Raw genomic sequence first — 21377 nt, 5'->3', positions numbered from 1 at the left:
ACTCAGACGCTGCTCTGGGCGCCAATGCTGTCGTTTATTGCGCGGAATGGGGTGTGGGTTAATGGGGCGTGGGGGCCGCTGCTGCTGCCTCGTCAGTACATTCATGGCGACGGCGGGGACCCAGCCTCGCCCCCACGCCGGCTTGGCCATGAAGCCCACCCCTGGGTGCCCGAGGGAGGTCACCACGGACGCGTGGGCAGGGGCCGGGCTGGTTATTGCGTGAGCTTGCTGGGGGCAGCGGGAAGCCGGCGGGCCGAGTATTGCACTTGATCTATAACCCTCCTTGGCGGCCACCGCACATGCGGGGGCACAGCCGGGCTCTCGGCCGGGCCGCCCCGTCCCCGTCCCAGGTTGGGGCTGAGGCACCGAGGTGATCGCGCCCCTCCCTTTCCCGTGCGGCCGCCGCTGGGGCAGGGGCGATGGGGGTGGGCGCAGGGCGATGGGGGGACAGCCGGGCGCGGGGCCGCCCGCCGCCTAAGCTACCTACGTCCCTCTATGGCTTCTGCACGGGCACGGGCGGGCGGCGCGAGGCATGGCTTTGGTGTGGATGACGGCCCCGCCCGGCCCGCGGGGCGGCGCGCGAGGGTCACAAGTTGGAAGAGAGGCGCGAGCGCGCCGAGTCCAGCGGGTCGAGACCACCGGCAGCGCCGGGCGAGGCTGAGTCCCTGCGGTCCGGGCTGGGCGCGGAGGTCCGGGCGGTGGGCGCGGGGCCCAGGCGCGGCGTGGAGCTGCTGGCCGGGCGCGCGGAGGCCGCGGGGCTGGGCGCGGGCGCGCCGTGGGGCAGCGAGGGCTGCGAGGCGGACAGCGGGCGCGAGGCTCGGCTCAGGCGGCGCGCGGGCAGTGCGGGCCCCACTCGCGTGGCCGGAGAGCCGGGCGCGCCGTAGGGTGAGGTCCGCGGTGCCCGGGGGCTGGAGGGCACGGCCGGGGGGCTGACGGCTGGCGGCCCCGGCGAGGCCGCGGGAGGCGGAGGCCCCGGGGGCGCGCGGCGCACGAGACGCGGGGAACCGAGCGCCAGGGGCCCCACGAGCGGGCGCGCCACCTGCGGGCAGAAGCTCATGGCCACAGCCTGCTGGAGGGTGGCGATGGCCGAGGTGACCTGCGGTGGCGGCGGTGGCGGGAAGAGCCCCACGCGCTGGCCCAGCTCGGCCTGCTGCACCATCTCGCGGTCGTACTTGACTATCTCCTGGATGATGGCGTTCTCCTGGTTGTTGAACACGCCCGAGCTGAGGTCGTGCTGAACCTTGTGCAGCAAGATGGAGTTCTTCTTGCCTGCGGGCAGAGCAGGGGCTCAGTGCTGGCCTGAGTACCTGCCCACGCGGCAAGCACGAGCGCAGCACCTGCTGTGTACGGTGCTGCTGGCACGCAGCTGGCATGCTCTGAGCGCCCACTGTATGCAGTTGTATGGGACCTGTGTAAATTCCAACTACGGACTGCCTGTCCCCTGTTAAGTGGCTGCTGCATACTGAGCCCCCACTGTCTGTAAAGGGTGTCCGGGTGTGTGCCTGCTGACCCGTCCTGCCCCACTGCATTGAGTCCTCGGCTCCACCTCTCCCTGCCTCACGTGCTTCACACAGGCCACCAGCCTCCTTCCAGAGGAGGAAGGCTTTGCTGCCCAGCACACCTAATGCTCCTGGCTTACTGAGCCCGAGTTGTTTCCACCAGGCCCCGTGTTGTCCTCCAGACCTTTCCACCCCGGGGCTTGGCCTGCTGTGTTCACTCCAGGAAGACCCCACACACACACCCGTGTCGCCTGGACACTCCTCAGCAGCCTGTCCTCAGGCAGGCCGTGCCTCTGCTTCCAGGACCCCTCCCAGGCAGCCTGGCGCTCACCAATGCGGTCCAGGCGGTCGATGGCCACCGTCTCGAAGGCGCGTCGCATCATCGGGTACTCTTCCAGTACCTCGTTGAAATTGTCCACGCTCAGCGAGTATAGGCGGCAGTAGGTGTCAGCCCGCACGCTGGCCGTGCGCCGGCCTCTCGTGAGCAGGCAGATCTCTGCAAAAGCAAGGGCGGAGCCTCAGCGCCCCTGACGTACAGGACTGCCCGGCCGGTGCCCCCTCGGCGCCCGCAGCCCTCCCCTCGGCGCCCGCAGCCCCCCCAGGCCCTCCCTTGGCTCACCCCCAAAATAGGAGCCGTCTGACAGCTTCATCTCCTTGTTGCCCTTGGTGAGCACGCTCACCACCCCGTGCTGGATGAAATACATCTTCTTGCCAATGGTCCCCTCTCGGATGATGTAATCGCCGGGCTGGAAGACCTCGAACTTGAGCTTTGTCAGCATGGCTGTGACAAAGTTGGGGTCTGCGTTGGCAAACAGTGGCATGGAAGCCACCAGCTTCCGGCAGTTGAAGTTCACGATCTCCTGTGGGGGAAGAAGGGGGTGGCTTGATAACCCAGACCCTCAGTTTCCTCTGTGCTACACTATCCAACTTCCAAGAGGCAAGGGCAGGAGATGGGCTCAAGACATACAGTCAGGCCCCCACGCCACTACGGGATGGGTGACAGCAGGCTGGAGAAAGCCGTTACAGCTAAAGGGAAAGTGAAAAGTGGTCTCTTTTTAGATAACAGGACCACAAAAGGTTCCCAAAAGGATTGAAGGAGGGCCGGAGCTCAGTGAGCCCTCTCCTGGCCTGCCCTGGGTTCCACGCCCAGCATGGCATAAACCAGGTCATGCGTGCCTCTCAGCTCAGCCCTCTGGAGGTGGAGGCAGGAGGATTAGGAGTTCAAGGTCCTCCTTACCTATATAGGAACATTCTAGGACATACTGAGCTACATGAGACCCTGTGTCATATAAACAAAACACTTCTGAAGGGAAAGGAGGCCGCACCACACGCGCCCTCAGGCCTCTTAGTCATCGTGTCCGTTCTCTCTTTGTTACATATATATACTCAGTGTAATTCTCAGCCAGGATGCATCATGCTTGTGCTTCTTAAACAGCTGAATCTAGTCAAGGTCACTGCCAAGAGCAAATAAAAGCCAGTAGGAAGCCCTCGGCGAAGGAGACCAGCCTCCATGATTCACTGTCATGACAGGGCTGGCGCTGTGAGCTCAGAGCCCGCCAAAGCGGAGGGACTCAGGAACTCGGGGCAAGGCGACCATCCAAGTCAGGCCAGTTGCTTCAGGCTTGCCATCCCACAGCCCTGAGGGGGTGGGACGGACGGGAGTGGGGCTGACGCAGAAGGAGTGACACGAGTTTGAGGCCACCCTGTGCTGCGTCGTGAAAACCTTGTCTCAAAAATGGAAAAGAGGGGGCTGGGGAGATGGTTAAGAGCACTGCCTGTACTTCCAAAGGACCCTGGTTCAATTCCCAGCACCCACATGGCAGCTCACAACTGTCTGTGGTTCCAGTTCCAAGGGATCTGACAGCTTCATACTAATACACATAAAATTAAATCAATTATTTTTTTAAAAAAATGGAAAAGAATGGCCGGAGAGGTGGCTCCCCAGTTAAGAGCACTGGTGGCTATTCCGGAGGACCTAGCCTACGTGATGGTTTGCAACTCTAACTCCAGTCCCAAGGGCTCAGATACCCTCTTCTGGCTGCTGATGGCACATGGGGCACAGACACACAGACAAAACACCCATATACATTTAAAAAATGTGTTGAAAAATGTTTCCTCTGGACTGGTGGTAAAGTTCCAGAGCTGGAGATGGATGCCTCTACCACAGACCCGTGAACTTCATGCGTTCTGTGGCCTGTGAGCCACAGTGAGAGCAACAAGCCAATACTGTTGCATATCTCGAAGGCCATTAACCGGAGGCTGCCTCCTGGGATGTCCTCACACAGCCCTGGGCCCCAAGCCTGGGCCCCACAAGGCTCTGCACAGGTGCCTGGCCACCCAGCCTTGGCAGCTTCCTCCTGGAATTCCCTCCTGGGGGCCTCTGCCCTGGGCCTGCCCTCCACCTGGGACCTGGACAGCAGGCCCTGGCTTCAGCCCACTCCACCCACGTTTGCTATCATTGCAGTTCCTCGTCCATGGACTCCACCTCACTGGCTAACAGCAAGACTGCATCTCGAGCCCCAGAACCTATGAATGGGATTTTATTTGGAAATGGAGTCTTAGAAGAGTTATACAGATGAAATCAAGCTTCAGGGGTGAGAGGTGAGGACAGAGCTGTCAAGGAAGTGCTCACCATGCAAGCATCTTCAAGACCTGTGAAAAGCCAAGGCGCCGGTGTATCCTTGGCATCCCTGGTCTGGGGAGGCAGAGGCCTGGCTTGATGGCTAGCCTGCCTAGCTGAATGGCTGGGCCCCAGGTCAGTGAGAGATCCTGTCTCACAGGAGGCGGACAGTGTTCTCAAAGGCAAAACCAAGGTTGCCTTCTGGCGCCGTGCACGTGCGCACGTGTGGACACACACGTGTGTGCGCTTAAGGACAGCTGGAAAGAGCATTTGCTGCTCAATCATGAGGACCAGAGTCTGGATCCCGGCACCCGTATCTGGTGGCTCACAAATGTCTGTGACTCCAGCTCTAATGGTTCAGACACCACTTCTGGCCTCATGGGCACCGGTGCGCGCGTGTGCGCGCGCGCGCGCGCGCGCACACACACACACACACACACACACATCAAATAAAATCTCCAAAGGTGGGGGCCTGGAGAGATGGCTCAGTAGTTAGAGCACTGGCTGTTCTTTCCAGAGAACCTGGGTCCGGCTCCCAGCACCCACATGGTGGCTCACAACTGCCAGGAATACAGTTCCAGGGGGTCCAAACGCCATGTTCATCCATGGTGCAGAGACACAGGCAAGCAGCACACGCACACATGAAATTAAGTAAGGGGCACAGATGCTGGGAGAGGCAGGAGGGACCCTCCCCAGGGCTTTGGAGGAAGCATGGCTTGCACAGATGTGTGTGTTTCGTGTCCTGCGCCTGGGAGACGTCGTGTTTGAGGCTGGCAGGCAAGCAGGTGTTGACCAGGAAGTTCTGGGCGGTTTGGTTTGCCCGGGGGTGTCCACAGCTGACTTTAAACCAGTGGGTCAGACCCGATCCCATGGGTCCCACACGTAGCCTGTCTATTCACCCATGGGCCTCTGGGCCTCTGGGCCCCAGGGCACGGGTGGCTGTGCGGGCTGCTGGGGTGTGACCGATACGTCCCCAGGCCCTGCGGCTGCGGTCACCTCACCTCACGCAGTGGACCGTTGAGTTCCCCGAGGATGCTGTCCTCATCAAACATCTTCCCCTGGTACCGGTGTTCATAGTAATCGTGGATTTTCTGGCGGAAGTCAGCAGGCAGTTTGTGGAAGGACATGTATTGCTCCACTTGCTTGTACTGAGGGGAGGAGAGCAGAATCAACACTCAGCCCAGAGAAGGGCCCAGCCCAGGGCCACCAGTCCGGGGACTCAGCACTCTGCCCAGCCTGGCCCAGGGGGATGCCACGCCCAGCAACACCAAAGACAAATGGTGTGTTTTGTTTTGAGGCAGGGTTTCAGGTAGCCCAGGCTGGACTCACGCTTGCTATGTGGCCAAGGATAAGCTTACACTCCTGCTCTTCCTGCCTCTACCTCTCAAGTGCTGGGATGCCCGACACAAGCCACCAGGAATGTTCATGATGGCAGAGTGGAGCCCAGATCCTCGTGGACGCTAGGCCAGCACTGTAGTCCCTGCGGTCCCTGACCCCCCTCCCCGGGCCCTCATGTTTTGTCTTGTGTGCAGTGGGGTCTCACTCTGTAGTCCAGGCTGGCCCGGAATTTGAACTCAGCTTTCCAAATGCTGGGATGGCAGCCTGAGACAGCATGCCCGGCTGGCAGATATATTTGTTTAAGCCCGAGTCTAGGTCCGGGACAGTGGTACACACTTTTCACCCCACCACTAAGCAGGAGGGTTCAAGGGGATATGTGATACCGTATCTATCAACATGTCTATTGTGAGGCAGGCTGTGGTGGCGCACACCTTTGATCCCAGCTCTGGAGTGGCAGAGGCAGGAGGATCTCTCTGAGCTCAAAGCCAGCCTGATCTACAGAGCGTGCTCCAGGACAGCCAGGACTACATAGAAAAGCTCTGTCTTGAAAAAACAAAGAAACAACAAAACAAAACCCAGAATCAACAACAAACGAACAAACAAAAGAGTCTACTGTGTGGGCACCTTAGGTACCTAGATCATATTCCCGAGACTTGGCTATAAAATATAATATATATATATATTCAGCATCAGTATGCATGCTGACTTCCGTCCAGAGCTCTGACCCTGGGACCTGGGGACCGACACAGAGCCAGCCCCTCCCTAGCAGGGCTGGGGGGTGGGTGCCAGGCTGTCCCCAGCACAGTACCCCAGGGCTGCCCCAGCCCCATTTCTGCCCAAGCCACAGCTGCCCTTATCTCAGCGGACCCCGTGACGGCGGGTGGGTGGCAGCACCAGCTCATGTTTGGGTGCAAGACGGAGGCTTCTGGACGCGGGCACCTGGCACACAGCCAGGCTGACCCGGCTGGCACTGTAGGGGGTGGAAAACTGAGACCCATTGCAGAGAGCAAGGGTGCAGGTGGCTGAAGCCGAGGCTCCTGCCCTTTCAGCTGCCATGTGGCCCAAAGCAGCTGCCCCTAGCACCAGCCCTGAGGACACAGAAGACAGACAGAATGGGCTGGCAACTCTATTTCCAAAGGCTCACCCTGCTTCCCAGCCACCCTCATGTCACTGACACCCCTAGAACGCTCAGAACTGGAACGCTCAGGGACTGGTCTTGTTGGTTCAGAACCCCACGGGCCCCTGTCCCCTCACCTCATCTATCCCGATCTGTCCTGAGCACCTACAGGAACCCTTAGAACCAGGGGCTGCCTTCCCGCTCAAGCCTCCTCACCCCCGGGGCAGGGCCACCTCCCCACTGAGAGATGAGGCCTGGCCTCCCGCCTCTGACCTTCTCCTGGTACTGGCGGCGCGAGGAGTCCAGGGACTGGATGAGCGCGGTGGCGTGCCCGATGAACATGGCGTAGCAGGTGGCCCCCACGATCATGCTGAGCATGGTCAGCCAGATGTCCGTCATGCTCTCCGGCGCCTGCCTCCCGTAGCCGATGCACAGCATGTGGCTCATGGCCTTGAAGAGCGCGAACGAGTACAGCTCGCTCCATGAGTGGTTCTGCGAAGTCACCGCAGAGGGTCGGGGAAGGCCCCTGAGCCCACCAGGCCGCCCTCCTGCGAGCACTCGAGGGGCGCCGAGCTCCCCCGACAGAGCCAGCCCAGGCAGTCTTAGGCAAGGGACACGGGCATTCACACGGCTCAGTGAGGCAAAAGCAGGGACAGGCCTGGTACCCGCGTCCCACTTCACTTCTGGGGAAACTAAGCCCAAAGGGGCTGCACCCTGGCCAAAGCAGCTTCAAGGTCAAGGGTGCTAGTTTCGGAGCCTTAGGACACTGGAACAACACCCCAGGGCAGGGAGGGGAGAGGTCCACCCCCAGATGTCCTCAGCTGACCCGGCCAGAAAAGGGGGGCACTGGGCCCATGCAGGAAATGGAACTGCTTGTGCAGGCAGCAGCTGGACAATGGGCTCCTCAGCTGAGGCAGCTGTGCCAGGCTCCCGGGAGGGGCATTTGTGGGTTCTTCCTACCCGGCTTCTGACTCCATTGATGCCTGACTGCTGTGTCCTGACTGACACACACCAAATTTCAGTGTGTCCCTGGTCTGAGGGTGTGACCCTCCCTGGAGGCCGCACCCACACTCTCACCGTTCTGGGATAAAAGCTGAGGCCTCGGGGGGGGGGGGGGGGGATGCTCTGCAGGTGCTTGCAACTGAGCCATGTCCTCTGCCCTCACTGGGGGATTGTAGCCGGGAGCTCTGCACTTGAGCCTTGCCCCCTGCTCCTCACTGGGGGATTCCAGGCAGGAGCTCTACTGCTAAGCGGCCCTCAGCCCTCTTTTTACTTTCTGTCTTGAGACAGTCTTGCTACTTTGCCCAGGCTAGTCCTAACCTTGCTATCATCCTGCATCTGCCTCTCTTAGAAGCTGGCAGAAACTCTGGGCTCCACAGCCTCTTTTTAATTGTCTGTGATACAGGCATGGGGAGACCAGGTACTCGGTCAGAGTTGTTATTTCCTGGGGCTTGTGGTGAGGTTGTTTTGTTTTAAATACATCTGTATACAGACAAAAGGGGAAGCTGGTGTAGAGGGGGGAGCTGCGCTGTCCCTGCAGGCCTGGGGGGGGGTGCTGGCAGGTGTGGGCCCCGCCCGGGAGCACTCACCACCATTTTGTTGATGGACACCCAGCAGTCGCTGGGGAAGTCCTGCAGCATGGGTACCAGGAACTGCAGGCAGCCGTCCCAGTGGCACAGCAGGAGCATCATGCTGATCAGGTTACAGATGCGCATCACCGCGCTCGCCAGGTCGTAGGTCATGTGGAAGATCTGGGAGGGGGCATGGCCATGAGGGTCCCAGGCTGTCCCAACTCCTGCCTCAGATCTCGGCTGCCGCCCGATGAATCCTGCGCCCCTTTGTCCAAGGCCCCGGCCAGGGCGCCTCACCCACCCTGCCCCAGTCCTGGCAGCCCTGGCAGCACCTCCCCACGTTCCTCCCGGTGGCTCCAGGGGCAGGGTTGGGCAGACTCAGGGCTGGAGCCTGGGGTCTTGAATTGGGGAGTAGGTACTAGAGAAGTCTGAGCCTCTCTCCTTCACGTCTTACAGGACACAGCAAGGGGCGTGGTAACAACTGGATGAGGCTGTCTGAAGGTCTCCCCAAAGTCCAGTGTCCTGAAGTCACTAGCCTTATGACTCCATGGAGTAGGAGGTGTTCTGCGGGGGTCCCCAAGATTGTCCTCCAGCCCTGCTCCCTAGCCTTACAATGTGAGATGTCCCCTGTCCCCCTCTATCTGAAAGTGAGCACCGCGAGCGCGCGCACGCGCACACACACACACACACACACACACACACACACACACGCACAGACCTTGTCCATCCAACCCTAGGCCTTCCTTCCCAGACAGACCTGAGCCCCGCCCCCTTCCCTTAGGCTCCAATAGCAATAAGGGTCCTGCCCCTGGTGGTACTCAAGGCCCCACCCTAGAGCTTGGACTCTACCCTAAGACACCCATCTTGGTTCCCTATAGAAGCCTTAGCCATGGTTCCTCTCATGGTCCTCAGCCTTGGCCACACCCACAACCCAAAGCCCTGCTGTCCCAGGACTGGTATCCACGTGGGCCTCACAGCTCTGGCCCTGCCCAAGCGTGAGGCTCTCCTGCTGGAGCCTAGACCCAGCTTCAGTCCAAAGCCCTACAGCCCTGGTCTGTTTCTTATGAACCTGCCCCTAAAGACCTCCCACCCACAGTATCGCTGTTTATGTCTCTCATGGGCACCCCAACTCAAAGCTCTGGCCCTAAAGCCATGGCCACACCCACACCAAGGTCCCACACAGGTCACCGGCTCCACCCACAGAATACACTTTGGTCCCACTCAAGCCCACACCCCAAACCCCACACCTAAGGCCCCATCTCCAACCCCTAGGCTTAACTTCCAACATCTCTTAGGACCAGGCACCTGCATCCTTCGTCCTGCCCACAGCCGAGGCCCCGCCTACACCCCACCCCTGCACACCCAGACTCCACGTCTCCAGTGGCCCTGGCTACAATTATAGCCTTTGCCCTGCCCAGATACAAGGTACCCAAGATCACGTCTCTGGGGGTCGGCCCACGCTCGCCCTCTCCCCGCCCCTCACCTCCTCCCACTGGTGGATATAGCGGATGAGCCGCGACAGCCGCAGCAGCCGCAGCAGGCTGAGGATCTTGGTGAAACGCACGATGCGCAGCGCGCGGGCGGTCTTGTAGACCTCGGAGTCGATTCCCTTCTCCACGATGAGGAAGATGTAGTCCACCGGGATGGACGACACGAAGTCCACCACGAACCACGTGCGCAGGTACTTTTTCTTTATCTTCTCGGGGTCCAGGATGATCTCCGTGTTGTCCTCGATAACGATGCCGGTGCGGAAGTTCAGCACCAAGTCCATGAGGAAGAAAGTGTCCGAGACCACGTTGAAGACGATCCACGGGGCGGTGGTCTCGTCCTTGAAGAAAGTGATGCCCACGGGGATGATGATGAGGTTCCCCACCATGAAGAGCAGCATGGTGAAGTCCCAGTAGAACCTGCGGAGAGGCATGGTGTCACACCTCCTCGCCTTGACCTCTGTCGTGCCGTCTTCCACACCCCAAGGCGGCCTCTCTCTCTGGGACCCCAACCTCAGGTGCTCTCTCTCTGGTGCCCCAAACCAAAGGTGGGTCTCCAGGACCCCACCTCAAGGTGGTCCCTAACTCCAGCCCTAAGGGGGTCTCTCTCTGGGACCCCACATCATAAAGAAGCCTCCTGACCCCAGGCAGCCAGGGTCCCCCTCCCCTGCCCCACTCTGACCTTGCCTTGAAGGCACCTCCAGACCACAGAGAAGGCTCAAAATAGATGAAACGCTTCACATGACCAAAGAGAAACAATGTGCCTGGCACAAGCCTGGCTTTCACAAAGGATGGGAGCGCCTGGGAGCCGGTAAGTGGTACAGCGCCGGGCGTGGGCAGGCATCTGGGAGCCAGATGGGGGCCTCCGCCAGCCACGGCGCTTCTCCACCAAGAGCTACAGGGCCCACACCCTGGTGAGCCGCAGCCCTTGTGGGGCACCTCAGGAAACACCCTGGAGAGCTAGGCAGGTGGGCACAGACATCATTTCAGCGCTTGAGAGGAGGAGGCAGGAGGATGAAGAGATCTAGGAACAGGCCAGGAGTGGTGGCGCACACCATCAATCCCAGCGCCTGGGCGGCAGAGGCAGGTGGATCTCTGTGAGTTTGAGGCCAGCCTGGGCTACACAGAGAAACCGCCTCTCCGAACAACAACAATGCAGAGGGTCTCCCTTTACCGGGTGTCATCCCCCCTTGTAGCACTGGAGCTCTGTCACACCCCTCACCCCCGGAATTAGGGCTTCCCGAAGGCACAGAGCCCACTCTCTCCAGAGCACACAAGCTGGGCCAGCTCGCCGGAATCAGCTGAGAGGAGTGGCGCGTCACGTGTCTCGGCTGCTGTGTGGAGCCGCTGTGAGCTGGCTCCTTCCGCTGGCCTGCACCTCACGGGCACAGTTATAGACACCATGCCCGGCGGGCGACCAGCACTTGACTTCAGAGAACTGAGCTCAAGGAAACAGTCCAAAAAAGAGAGGAGGAAAAAATTAAAAAGCGATTTGTACCAGGGCGCTCACGGCGGCGCAGACGGGGAGAGCCAGTGGCTGGACAACACCGGCTGTCTCTAGCACAGCGCTGCTGGCACCTGTCACGCACGAGTGACCTTGGACAAGCACCTCCGCTTCCCTGGGAACCTTAGTCTCTTCTGTCTTCACCCACATGGGGTGAAGCCCTTTGGGGGAGGATTTTGGGATTCTCTCCAAGTATGGTGCCCCTCACGAGCCCTCTTGTGGGGACAGGGTCCCCCCAGAGTTAAGGGGTAACCACCTGGTGGTGGGGAGGGGTCCGTCAAACCTCAAGCAAAATCAAAGAACAGACATAAAGATCTTCCTTGTCTTTTTTTCTCTTTTTAAGTTTTATTTATTTCTATGGATATGAGTGCTCTGTTTTCACGCACACCGGAAGAAGGCATCAGATCTCACTATAGGTGGCTGTGAGCTGCCATGTGGTTGTGGGAATTGAACTCAGGACCTCTGGAAGAGCAGCCAGTGCTCTTAAGCTCTGAGCCATCTCTGTGGCCCAAGGTTTTTCTTTTTAAAGTGTGTGTGTGTGTGTGTGGTGTGTGTGTGTGTGTATGTGTATATGTGTGTGTGTGTGTAGTGTGTGTGTGTGTGTGTGTGTATGTGTGTATGTGTGTGTGTGGTGTGTGTGTATGTGTGTGTGTGTGTGTAGGTGTGGTGTGTGTGTATGTGTGTGTGTGTGTGTAGGTGTGGTGTGTGTGTGTGTGTGTGTGTGTGTGTGTGTGTCTGGGGTGGGAGGGCCTGTACATGTGAGTGCACACAGAGGGCAGAGGAGGGCGTCTGATCCCCCGGAACTGGAGTTACAGGAGAGTGTGAGCCAAGCCACGCAAGGACAGGAACCAAACTCCACTCTCTTCAAGAGCACTGCTGGGCGTCTCTCAGGCATAAATGAGTGCTTTCTTTGATTGGGAATGGATCTGACAGCGCTGGTGGACAGACCATGAGGAGAGACCCTGGTCATCACCTGGCACTCTAAACTGCTGTCCCCGGAATCGTCATGTAGTTTGGCCCCAACATCTCCCTCTCCAGACGGAGGAAACTTCTCTTTTGAAAAAGAACCATTGAATAAAACAAGAGAGAAAGAACAACCAGAGGTCAATGGGTACTAGAAAGCACCAGGCCAACCTAGAAACCACCGTCTGTGGGCACAGTAACCATCTATGGCAGTGGAGACCTGGAGCCAACTAAGGGTGGGGACCACTGGGGAGGGGCTTTCAGTGGTTATGGGCAGGAGGCTTAGAAACGACCTAGAACCAGTCTGAAGACTCAGAGCGGACACCTCTTTCTAAACCAAGTGTTCCCACCCTTCACCCTCGGCAGTCAACCTGGTCCCCGCAGATACAGTGAGAAGGGGGAAGGGAGGGCTCAGAAGTCACATACCAAGGGAAACAGGCCACGCACATTGGGCCCCCAGGACTCTGCAGGCGTCCCTTTCCGAGGACTGACCTGTGCCCAGAGGTTCCCTGAGGCCCCTGCCCTCACCTCACCAGCCCCAAGCCATGAGACGGACAACTAGCTTGAGGAGACAGGACCTGGGGCTGGGTGGGCCGGGCAGCTCTGACATTGCTCTCAGACTTCCGTTGCTAAGCGTGTCCCGCCCTCTAGGAGGCTCCAGGCCTTATACATCCCGGGCAGGGACCTCAGGGAACCTCTGGGCACAGCTCAGAAAGGTGTACGCCTGCCATCCCAACACTAGGAAGTCAAGGCAAGAGAATCAAGAGTTCAAAGTCATCCTTAGCTACATAATGAGTCTGAGGCCAGTCTAGGTTACAGGAGACACTGTCTCAAACAAACAACCTAAATTCCCCAGTAAAGAGCAGTGAGTCAAGTCTGGTGCGATGGCGCACACCTGTGACCCCAGCACTCGGGGAGGCAGAGGCAGGCGGATCTCTCTGAGTTCAAGACCAGCCTGGACTACAAAGCAAGTCCAGGACGCCCAGGGCTACACAGAAAAGCCCTGTCTTGAAAAACAACAACAACAAAAAGAGCAGTGAGTCCTAATGACTCCTCGGTACTGTCATTACCATGCTGTGACCCCAGCTGCCCAGCCAGTCTCAGCTCTGACAGGGAAACTGAGGCCCATGGATGGTGGGGCAACATAGAAAAGCCCCTGCCATTCTCAGCTGGATTCTTCTGGTGTGGGTCACAGCGCCCGCTGGGACAATCAGGATCCTAGGAGCTGGCAATTGAGCCCTCAAAGCCACAGTCAGACCTCCATGGTCCAACAAGGACAGACATCACTTCAGGCAGATCCCAGATGTGGCCAGAAACTGTCTAGGATCACAGATCCAAGCAAAGCTGGAGGGATTAGAGGCCGGAGGTCAGGGATTACGGGCCAGGCTCAGACAGAGGATCAGGGCCTGAGCCCACTGAGTCCCCAGAGCAGGTGTCAGGATTAGGGTTGGAGACCGGGTGGGAAGACAGCTTGAGTCCCAGGTGCGGACATTTGTAAAGAGAGCCATTGATGCCAAGCACCAGGGACGCGCAGTGGCCAGGGACAGTAGGTGGCCACACACACACTGCACCCTCAGCCCCCAGCTCCCATGGGGGTGGCGGGGCTGGTTGAGGAGGAAATGAGTGTTCCAGAAGGCTGCTTGGAGGAAGTGGCATCTCCCCCCGATGATCTGGGTGCCCTGTCAGTCAGAACAGTACCAAGGCCCTGAAGCCACCCACCGTAGGGCTTCCCACGTGGAAGAGGCAGAGGGATCTGGGAAAATGGGCTCTGCAGAGGGCTGGGAGACCCAGGCTGGGCAAGCAGAGTGCAATCTGTCACACTCAACTCAGGAACAACGCCAGGGTGGCAAGTGGGGGATGGGGGTCATTTGATACCGTACTTGGCGAGTGTGCTGAAGGCTGAACCAAGGTGTGTCTTAAGGGCAGACGAGGCCAGGTCGAGGAGAGGCGTCCCCCCCCGGAAATACTAAAGTGATGGCCTTGGGGTACGTAGGTAGAGGGCAGCACCCTAAGCTCGACCCCTCCCCCAAAGACTTCTTTCACAGCACTGAGAGTTTCCGGGTCCCAACACTCCCATCTGGGAGGCAGGTGCATGCTAAAAACCCACATCCTCACTGATAATGCGATTTATTCCAGGGCCTTGATACAGGGCACATTTCCAGGGATTTACGTGCAGGGAGCAAAGTCCTGATGTCACACTGACCCCCGGCCATCTAGTGGTGGGGGATGGGGCGGGCTCAGAGCCAGGTCCACTGGGACTGGCTATCTGGCTCTCACCTCTCTCCCCCCCAGATATCACACCTGCTGTGATTCCCAGCCTGCACATGGCATGGACACCAGGTCCGGAATACTTCCTCAACCCCTTCACACTTGCTTCTGCACAGACATGTCTAGAACCTTCTCAGGGCCAGGACTGACGCTCAGAGGGAGCAGGTATACGGGGCGAGGTGTCACCTGCCTGCAAGCCCAGCACTTCTGAGGATGAAGCAGGAGGATTGCTGTAAGTGGAAGGTCAGCCTGGGCTACAGAATGAGATCTTAAGTTGGGAAGTCAGTGGGTAGCACACTCCTAACGTGTGCAAATCCTGGGTCACAGTTCCAGCAACATAGAAACTGGGCTTGGTGCCACATGCCCAGCACTCATAAGGGTCAGGAGTTCAAGGTCATCCTCCACTAGAGCGAGTTTAAGATAAGCCTGAGCTCCAGGGGACCCTGTCTCAATAGCAGCCCCATTTTTAAAGAAAAAAGTGGGGGCAAGATAGTTCATTGGATAAAAGTGCCTGCTACCACACCTGAGAAGCTGATTAAGTCCCTGGGACCCAGGTAGTAGAAGAAGAGAAGTGACTCCACAGGTTACCCTCTAACTCATGGGCACTGCGGTGCCCCCTCCCACTGCAAAAATGTAATACAAATTGAAATAGCCAGGCTCTGTGGTGCACGCCTGTGATCCCAGCACTCGGGAGAGGCAGAGGCAGAGGCAGGCAGACCTCTGTGAGTTTGAGGCCAGCCTGGTCTACAAAGCAAGTCCAGGACAGCCACGGCTACACAGAGAAAGCCTGACTCAAAAAAAAAAACAAAAACAAAAACAAAAACAAAACAGAAAAGAAACTGAAATCGTAATAATTTTTAGCTGTCTAGGGACAGTTTGGACAAAGTTCTATCAATAACTGGGAGAGCAGAAGATACTTCTAGACATCATCAGACATCTGCCCATTTCCCCAACACCACCGCCTCCTCACAGCTTGGAAAATGGAGGCAAAGAAGCCCAGAGAGGTCCCCAGACACCCAGCAGTCCTAGGAGACTCTAGAACACAGTTCTGCTAAGATCTTGGCTCCTCTAGGTCCCTGTGGACTACATGCTGCAGGCAACCAGTGCCGGTAGGCCCCTAAATCCCACAGCCCTGCCTCCCTCAGTGCCTTCAATAACCTCCTCTTCCCCTCCTGCCTACATGAGGAGGGTCAGTTCTAGTCACCAACCAGCAAAATCCCATCTGGATGTCAGGCATGCTAGTCAAGGCACAGGACGGAGACACTGGGGAACCAAGTCAGAGCCAACAGAGGGAGGCACTCAGCCCCCAGATAGGGCTGGGAGGTCCCTGCCCACTACTGTGCATAAAGATTTTAAAGGTATACATTATGAATACATATATATATATATACTTTTTCCTCTCCCCCATTAACCCACCACCCAACTGAAGCATAACAATGTCTGAATGGTTCCCCCCCCTTATTTATGTTAAATTAATACCATTGGGCGTAGTGGTTGCACACTCATCCTTCCAGCTACTCAGGACACTGAGGCAGGAGGATGCTAAGTTCAAGGCCACTGCACAACTCCGTGAGACCCTGTCTTAGAACAAAAAGTAGAAAGGGAACAGCGGGTTGTGTGGGATTCACAAGTAGAGCACCAGCCTGGGCTTCACCCCAGGATGGCCAGATTCAATCAGTGTATTCTCTATCAGTCAACAGTTACATGAGGCCCCTAGAGGCTCTTGGAACTGTCTTGGGCAATATTTAATCAGAAAGTTTTAGAAGGGACACAAGTGGTGGCCTGCGAACCAGCTTTGAGACCTGATGACTGCACTGACTCCTCTAAGTCCAGCTACTACAGCCTCTCCTCTCTTCTCTTCTCTCCCCCCTACTTTACAGTCTGGTGGTCCAGGCAAGACCCTTGGCCTGTGAACCTGCGAACCTCTCCATAGCTCAGAGCTTATAGCATGCACAGGGTCCCCCAGACATCTGCACCCACAGAGCCCCAAAGACAGGAGCTCAATTTCTTCTCCCACACACCCCAAACCAGCCACACATCACCACTGCAGGCAATAACCCAGGCCTAAGCCTGGACTTACCTCCCCCACCTGTAAGCCGTACATGGGGACGACGCTGGGGTGGGAGGGGGAGTGAGTAGCCCCCACAGCCTGTCCCCCCAGATGCCTTTCTCTAGCTGGCTGACCATTCACATTGGCCAACCAGGAAGTCTTGGCAAGCAAACCCTCTCTTGGGTCATTTCACTGACTCCTCTAGGTGGGAATACAGCGAAAGCCCCAGGGCTCGGTTCTCAAGCCTGGAAGTCTGTGGAGCAATGCTTAGCCTGGCACTCAGGCTAGTGTATGCAGGGAAAACTCCTGTTGGCCCTACCCCTGGGCATCTTCCCCACACTCAGGTTCCTGATAAAGGTGGCATTCTGGTCTCAGGGAGGTTGTTTCTGGGCCTGTATTTGCTCAGTTATCAAGCACTGGAGATAAAGAGGAATGACAGAAAAAAAGAGAGTCACCACTGAACCCTCCTTGTTCAAGACTCAATGTCCTGGGAGACTCAAGCCTGGGGGAAAGAGCCGGAGCAGCGCCAGGTCCCGGAGCTGTCCGTGGTGCTGAAATTTGGGGGCTACAGTTTTCCGGAATAGCGGAATGTCCTGTCCACAAATCTTCACCCTGTCACCGGAGGCAGCCACATTAGCCTGCTGCCCTGCTCACAGCTATCCCTACGGCCGCCGGGGTACACCCACCCGGGACGCGCGCGCGCGCGCACAGCCAGCATCCCAACAGGTACTTCTAGAGCCCCACCAGCCACACCCCTAGGGACACGCCTCCCCTTGATCCGGGGGCATACGCTCCCCAGGACCCCCTTTGGCATCACATCACAAGTTCGCCTGGAACGGAGAGACAGACACAAACACTCGTGTCATGGTCCTACGCCAGAGCCTACCGTTGCACGTAGCAGTCAGCTCAGGCCATCTCCATATCCACAGACCCGGGATATGTGGGCACTCAGGACGCGCCCGCCCCGGGCGCAAGCGGAGACCGTGGGAACGCGCGGCGCCCGCTTAATAACCCCCTCCCCGCAGCCTCCCGGGCGCGTCCTTTCCGTGCGCTTCCTTTCCATGTCCTTCCTTCCTTCCTCTCCTCCTTCCTTCCTTCCTTCCTCTCTTCTTTTCCTTCCTTCTCTTTTCTTCCTTTCTCCTCTCTATCCATCCTTCCATCCTTGCTTCTGCTCCGCGGCCTACGGGCGCCCACGTTCCCCTCTATTCGTCCTCTCCGCCCCTATGCGCTCAGACCCTGGCCCCGAGGCCGCGGCGCTTGCCCACCGCAGATCACCGCGCGCGGGAGGGGGCACGCCAGAGACCCCTTCACCCGAGGCCTCTTAAAGGGCGGAGCCTCTGCACACCAGGGTCCCTCGGGGGCGGGTCCGGGGCGTGCCCGAGGTCACCGCGAGGGGACTCTCCCCCATCTTCCGCCCTGCGCCCCGAACTGCCACCACACCGAGGTCACCATCCGGGACGCGGCGCCCCGCCCTCTCCCGGGCGCGCCAAGGACGGGCCCCTCCCGGAGGCGGCACCTGAAGTCGCTGTAGGGGTGGATGATCCAGGCCCCCGCCGACTTCACTCGCTCCTGCTCGCGCTCCACGGCCTTCTGGCTGCCGAACATCCGCAGGGAGAACTTGTTGACGCCGGGCTGCAGGAGTGCCCCGAATTGGCGCTGCAGGAAGCTGGCCTGGCTGCCGCGCGGCTCGCCCGCCGGGCCCGCCTCCTCGCTGCCCGCCTCCTCGGCCGCCGCGGCCCCCGAGGCCGCCCCGCGGCACGAGAACGACACCTTGGGGCCGCGCGCGGGGCCCTCGGGGCTGCACTGCGGCTCCCCGCGCCCGCACTCGCCATTCGCGCCGCCCTTGGCCGCGCCGGGGGTGCAAGCGCTGTCGCGGCTGCAGAGCCGGGCGCGCGGGCTGGGCTCGTCCGTCGACTCCGGGTGCGAGGGGGTCGTAGGGTTCGGGGGTGGCGCCGGTGGTGGCTGAGGCTGAGGGGGCGCCGGCGGCGGCGGCGGTGGCGGCGGCCCCAGCGCAGGGGTCGCGCCCGGACTGTCGCCGGGGCGCCCGCCGCCCCCGCGCGCATCCATGGCGAGGCGGCGCCGGGCAGTGCGGAGCGGAGCGGCCGCCGCCGCCGCCGGCCGAGCCCGAGGGAGGGCGGAGCCGGGGGCGGAGCCTCTACTCGCGGGGGAGGGGCGGGGGCGGGAGCCCCGCCTCCACTTGAGCCGCCCCCCACCCCCACACGGGAATGGATGGGGGAAACTGAGGCTCGGGTCAGCAGGCAGTCTCAAGGTCAGTCAGCCTCTTTAGACCTTGAAGACGAGCTCAGGCTTGATTCCCCAGGGGAAACTGAGGCCAAGGACGCACCCAAGGTCAGCGAGCACAGCCGGCCAGCTCCTGCCTCTGTGTGCGTTGCAGGCCAGACCCTGGTCCGCTCTGGGGTTCCTCCGCGGCCTCGAGGACACCGCGGGCGGGGCAGCCGCTGACGCTCACCCCGCGGGTGCCACCCCCTTTCTCGGCTCAAGGTGCCAGATTCCATAATAAAAGTGTGCTCCCGGAGGCCACCAGATCTCTGGCTCTGTCGCTTTCTCCACCTTTGCGACAGAAACCTACGAGTATGTGTGGAAGGGCTGGATCATTCTGGGTTCTAAGCTCAGCCCCTGTCCAAGCCCTGCTTGTGGAGAAACTGAGGCACAGTCAGGCAGCGAAAGCATTGTAGATAGAACCCCTAGTGGCTTCTGGCGACCTCACCCCCAAAAGATGCCCTTCAGCCCCTTCAGCGTAGTGAGGGCTCCCAACTTTGGTGGTTTTTAGAGCTCTCCAGAGGACGCAGCTCAACTTGTGCATTTGCAAACATACCTGGCTACCACGCGGAGCTCCTCTCTCCTCCCTCCACTCAGGCCTCAGCTACATTCCACCCCTCCAGCCCAGCTCTGAGAAAATATTGGCTGGGGTGGGGGTGGGGTTTGCTAAGCTTGTGGCCTGAGGCTATGTGGTGAGGCTTGAGCCAGGTGACACTAGATCTGACTGAAGTTGGGTAGTGCCCACCCTACTTCACCACAGAGCAGAGAGGATTTTACTACCGGAGATCCAGGAAGGCCAGCAATACAGGGGAAGGATGGCTGGAGACCAGTGGGAAGGCAAATCTCAAGCACGGGACTCTTCGGACCTTCTTATGTCCCCTCAGGTCATCCTTAGATTCTCCTGACCCCCCTCATTTCCCTGGACCCACCTAACTTCACCCTTCAATCCTTCTGACCCCTCATAGACTCTTCTAGTTGCCTCTGGGTCGCCTCCAGACCCCCTTAGGTCTTCCTTCTCCTTCTTAGGTCTTCTGGCCTTTCATGGGTCCTCAAGGTCCCATTGGCTTCACCGCTTTTGGCTTGCCTTTATGCTGAATTAGCTACACCAAACTGGTTGAGGGTCACAAGCCTGGAGCTATGACTTGTGCCTGCTCACAGTAGGTGTTCTGTGGTGTGAGGGGTGTGCCCTGCCAGGTGCACGTCCTCATCTGACACAGATGGGCTGCCCGACCCTGGGGGCTCCAGAGATTCCCCTGACAGCCCTCTGGCCTCCACTTTTGAACATTAGAGTTGACAGTGCCAGGCTGTGGCCCGCCCCAGGGCACATGCCTGTTCCAGATGAAGGGGGATCTTTTATGTTCACCCTGGGAAAGATGTCAGCCGGGCAGGTCGCCAGAGCTCCAAGGGCTTGCGGCTGAGTGCAGGGGAGGGGCAGCAGCTTGGCTATGGGCTGTGGGAGGACCTGCCATGCTAGGAGACTGCTCTCTCAGCCCAAGAGTCACAAAGGATGCTAGGACTCAGGGATCTGGCCCGTGTCTGCACTTGGGGGTCTTGATGCGTCTCTACATCACTTGTCTTCAAGGAGGAAGGACTGGACTTGACTGCCTGGCCTCCCCACATCTGTACCGACACATGCCCCAGTGTTTTTGTAATATTCAATAAGTGGCGCCTCAAGCCTGAAGTCACAGGTGGGGCTGTTGTGTGCATGTGCGCGCACACACACACACCTGTGTTCACATGCAGAAGCCAGAGGTCAGCCTTGGCTGTCATTCCTCAGGAGCTGCCACCTTATTTAACTATTTACTTTTTGTTTTTTAGTGTACTTCCTATTTTTCCTATTTTTAATGTTTGTGTGTATGTGTACCCTGTGCAAGAAAGTGTTGGATCCCCTGGAGCTGGAGTTGCTTGGAGCTATGGATGATTTTTTTGCCATCATGTGGATACTGGGAACCAAATCCAGGTTCCCTGTGAGAGCAAGAAATTCCTTTAAACTGCTGAGCTGTCGCCTTTCTAGTTTTTTACAATTTGTCTTATGCCAGGTGTGTTTTATGTCCACACCGGCCTTAATCCTAGTCTTTGGAAGGCAGAGGCAGGCAGATCTTGGGAGTTTGAGGCCAGCCTGATCTACATAGGGAACTGCAGACTAGGGCTACTTGCTGAGGTCCTGTCAATTAATTAACCAATAGCTGAGTGTGCTCACAAACACCTTTAACTTCAGCTTCGCCCTATAACCCTACCACCACCACCACATATGGCAACACCACCTCATCATGACCTTTGGAAGAACAAACTGATGACTCTAGGGATCAAATTATTTGCTTCAAGGGGCTCCTTTAGAATCTTTTCTAATCTCCCTCATCCCCAATCCCTCTCCCCGCCCTCCCAGCACTAACCAGTCATTAGTTCCCGTTCAGTATTCTGGGGTATTTTGGAGACATAACTAGGCCAGGGAAGGGGCGGCCCGGTCGGGAAGCTGGCCCTAGCAGCATTCAGCAATCTGAAGTTGGACTCTGGCTGGCAGGGTGCGGCTCAGGAAAGGAGGTGGTTTCTCAGGTTCTGCTACAGGCACACAGCCTGGGTGCCCCCTGCATTGCTCTCTGGGGTCTCAATTTCTCTGGCATCTGCACATCAAGGGGAGGGGCTGTTTTATTTTTGTCTTTTGGGGGTGTCATGTAATATA

At 58.5% G+C, this 21377-nt stretch overlaps 1 protein-coding gene across 1 annotated transcript; it reads right to left on the bottom strand.

Moving 5' to 3' along the window:
- Hcn2 (hyperpolarization activated cyclic nucleotide gated potassium and sodium channel 2) lies at window positions 1–18543 on the bottom strand. The gene is made up of 8 exons (XM_021641868.2): window positions 17934–18543; window positions 9629–10052; window positions 8164–8325; window positions 6848–7066; window positions 5121–5267; window positions 2119–2359; window positions 1831–1995; window positions 1–1269 (listed from the first exon to the last, which is right to left on the bottom strand). Exons 1-8 carry the CDS (start codon window positions 18482–18484, stop codon window positions 587–589), a joined length of 2592 nt encoding a protein of 863 aa, XP_021497543.1. The 5' UTR covers window positions 18485–18543; the 3' UTR covers window positions 1–586.
- Window positions 18544–21377: the final 2834 nt, after the last annotated feature.

The sequence above is a fragment of the Meriones unguiculatus genome, chromosome 17 (genome assembly GCF_030254825.1).
Source record: "Meriones unguiculatus strain TT.TT164.6M chromosome 17, Bangor_MerUng_6.1, whole genome shotgun sequence".
NCBI classification, from domain to species: domain Eukaryota; kingdom Metazoa; phylum Chordata; class Mammalia; order Rodentia; family Muridae; genus Meriones; species Meriones unguiculatus.
Note: the sequence above shows the minus strand (reverse complement) of the source record. Positions and strands in the feature narration are given on the sequence as shown.

What these genes read in the sequence shown, in the direction of transcription:
- Hcn2 (XM_021641868.2), bottom strand. Translation starts at nt 18,484, where the DNA reads ATGGATGCGCGCGGGGGCGGCGGGCGCCCCGGCGACAGTCCGGGCGCG. An exon ending in CACCCCTACAGCGACTTCAG is followed by an intron (nt 10,053 to 17,933) that starts GTGCCGCCTCCG and finishes GCCTCTCCGCAG; the next exon opens with GTTCTACTGGGACTTCACCA. An exon ending in TCAACGGTCCACTGCGTGAG is followed by an intron (nt 2,360 to 5,120) that starts GTGAGGTGACCG and finishes CTTCCCCCACAG; the next exon opens with GAGATCGTGAACTTCAACTG.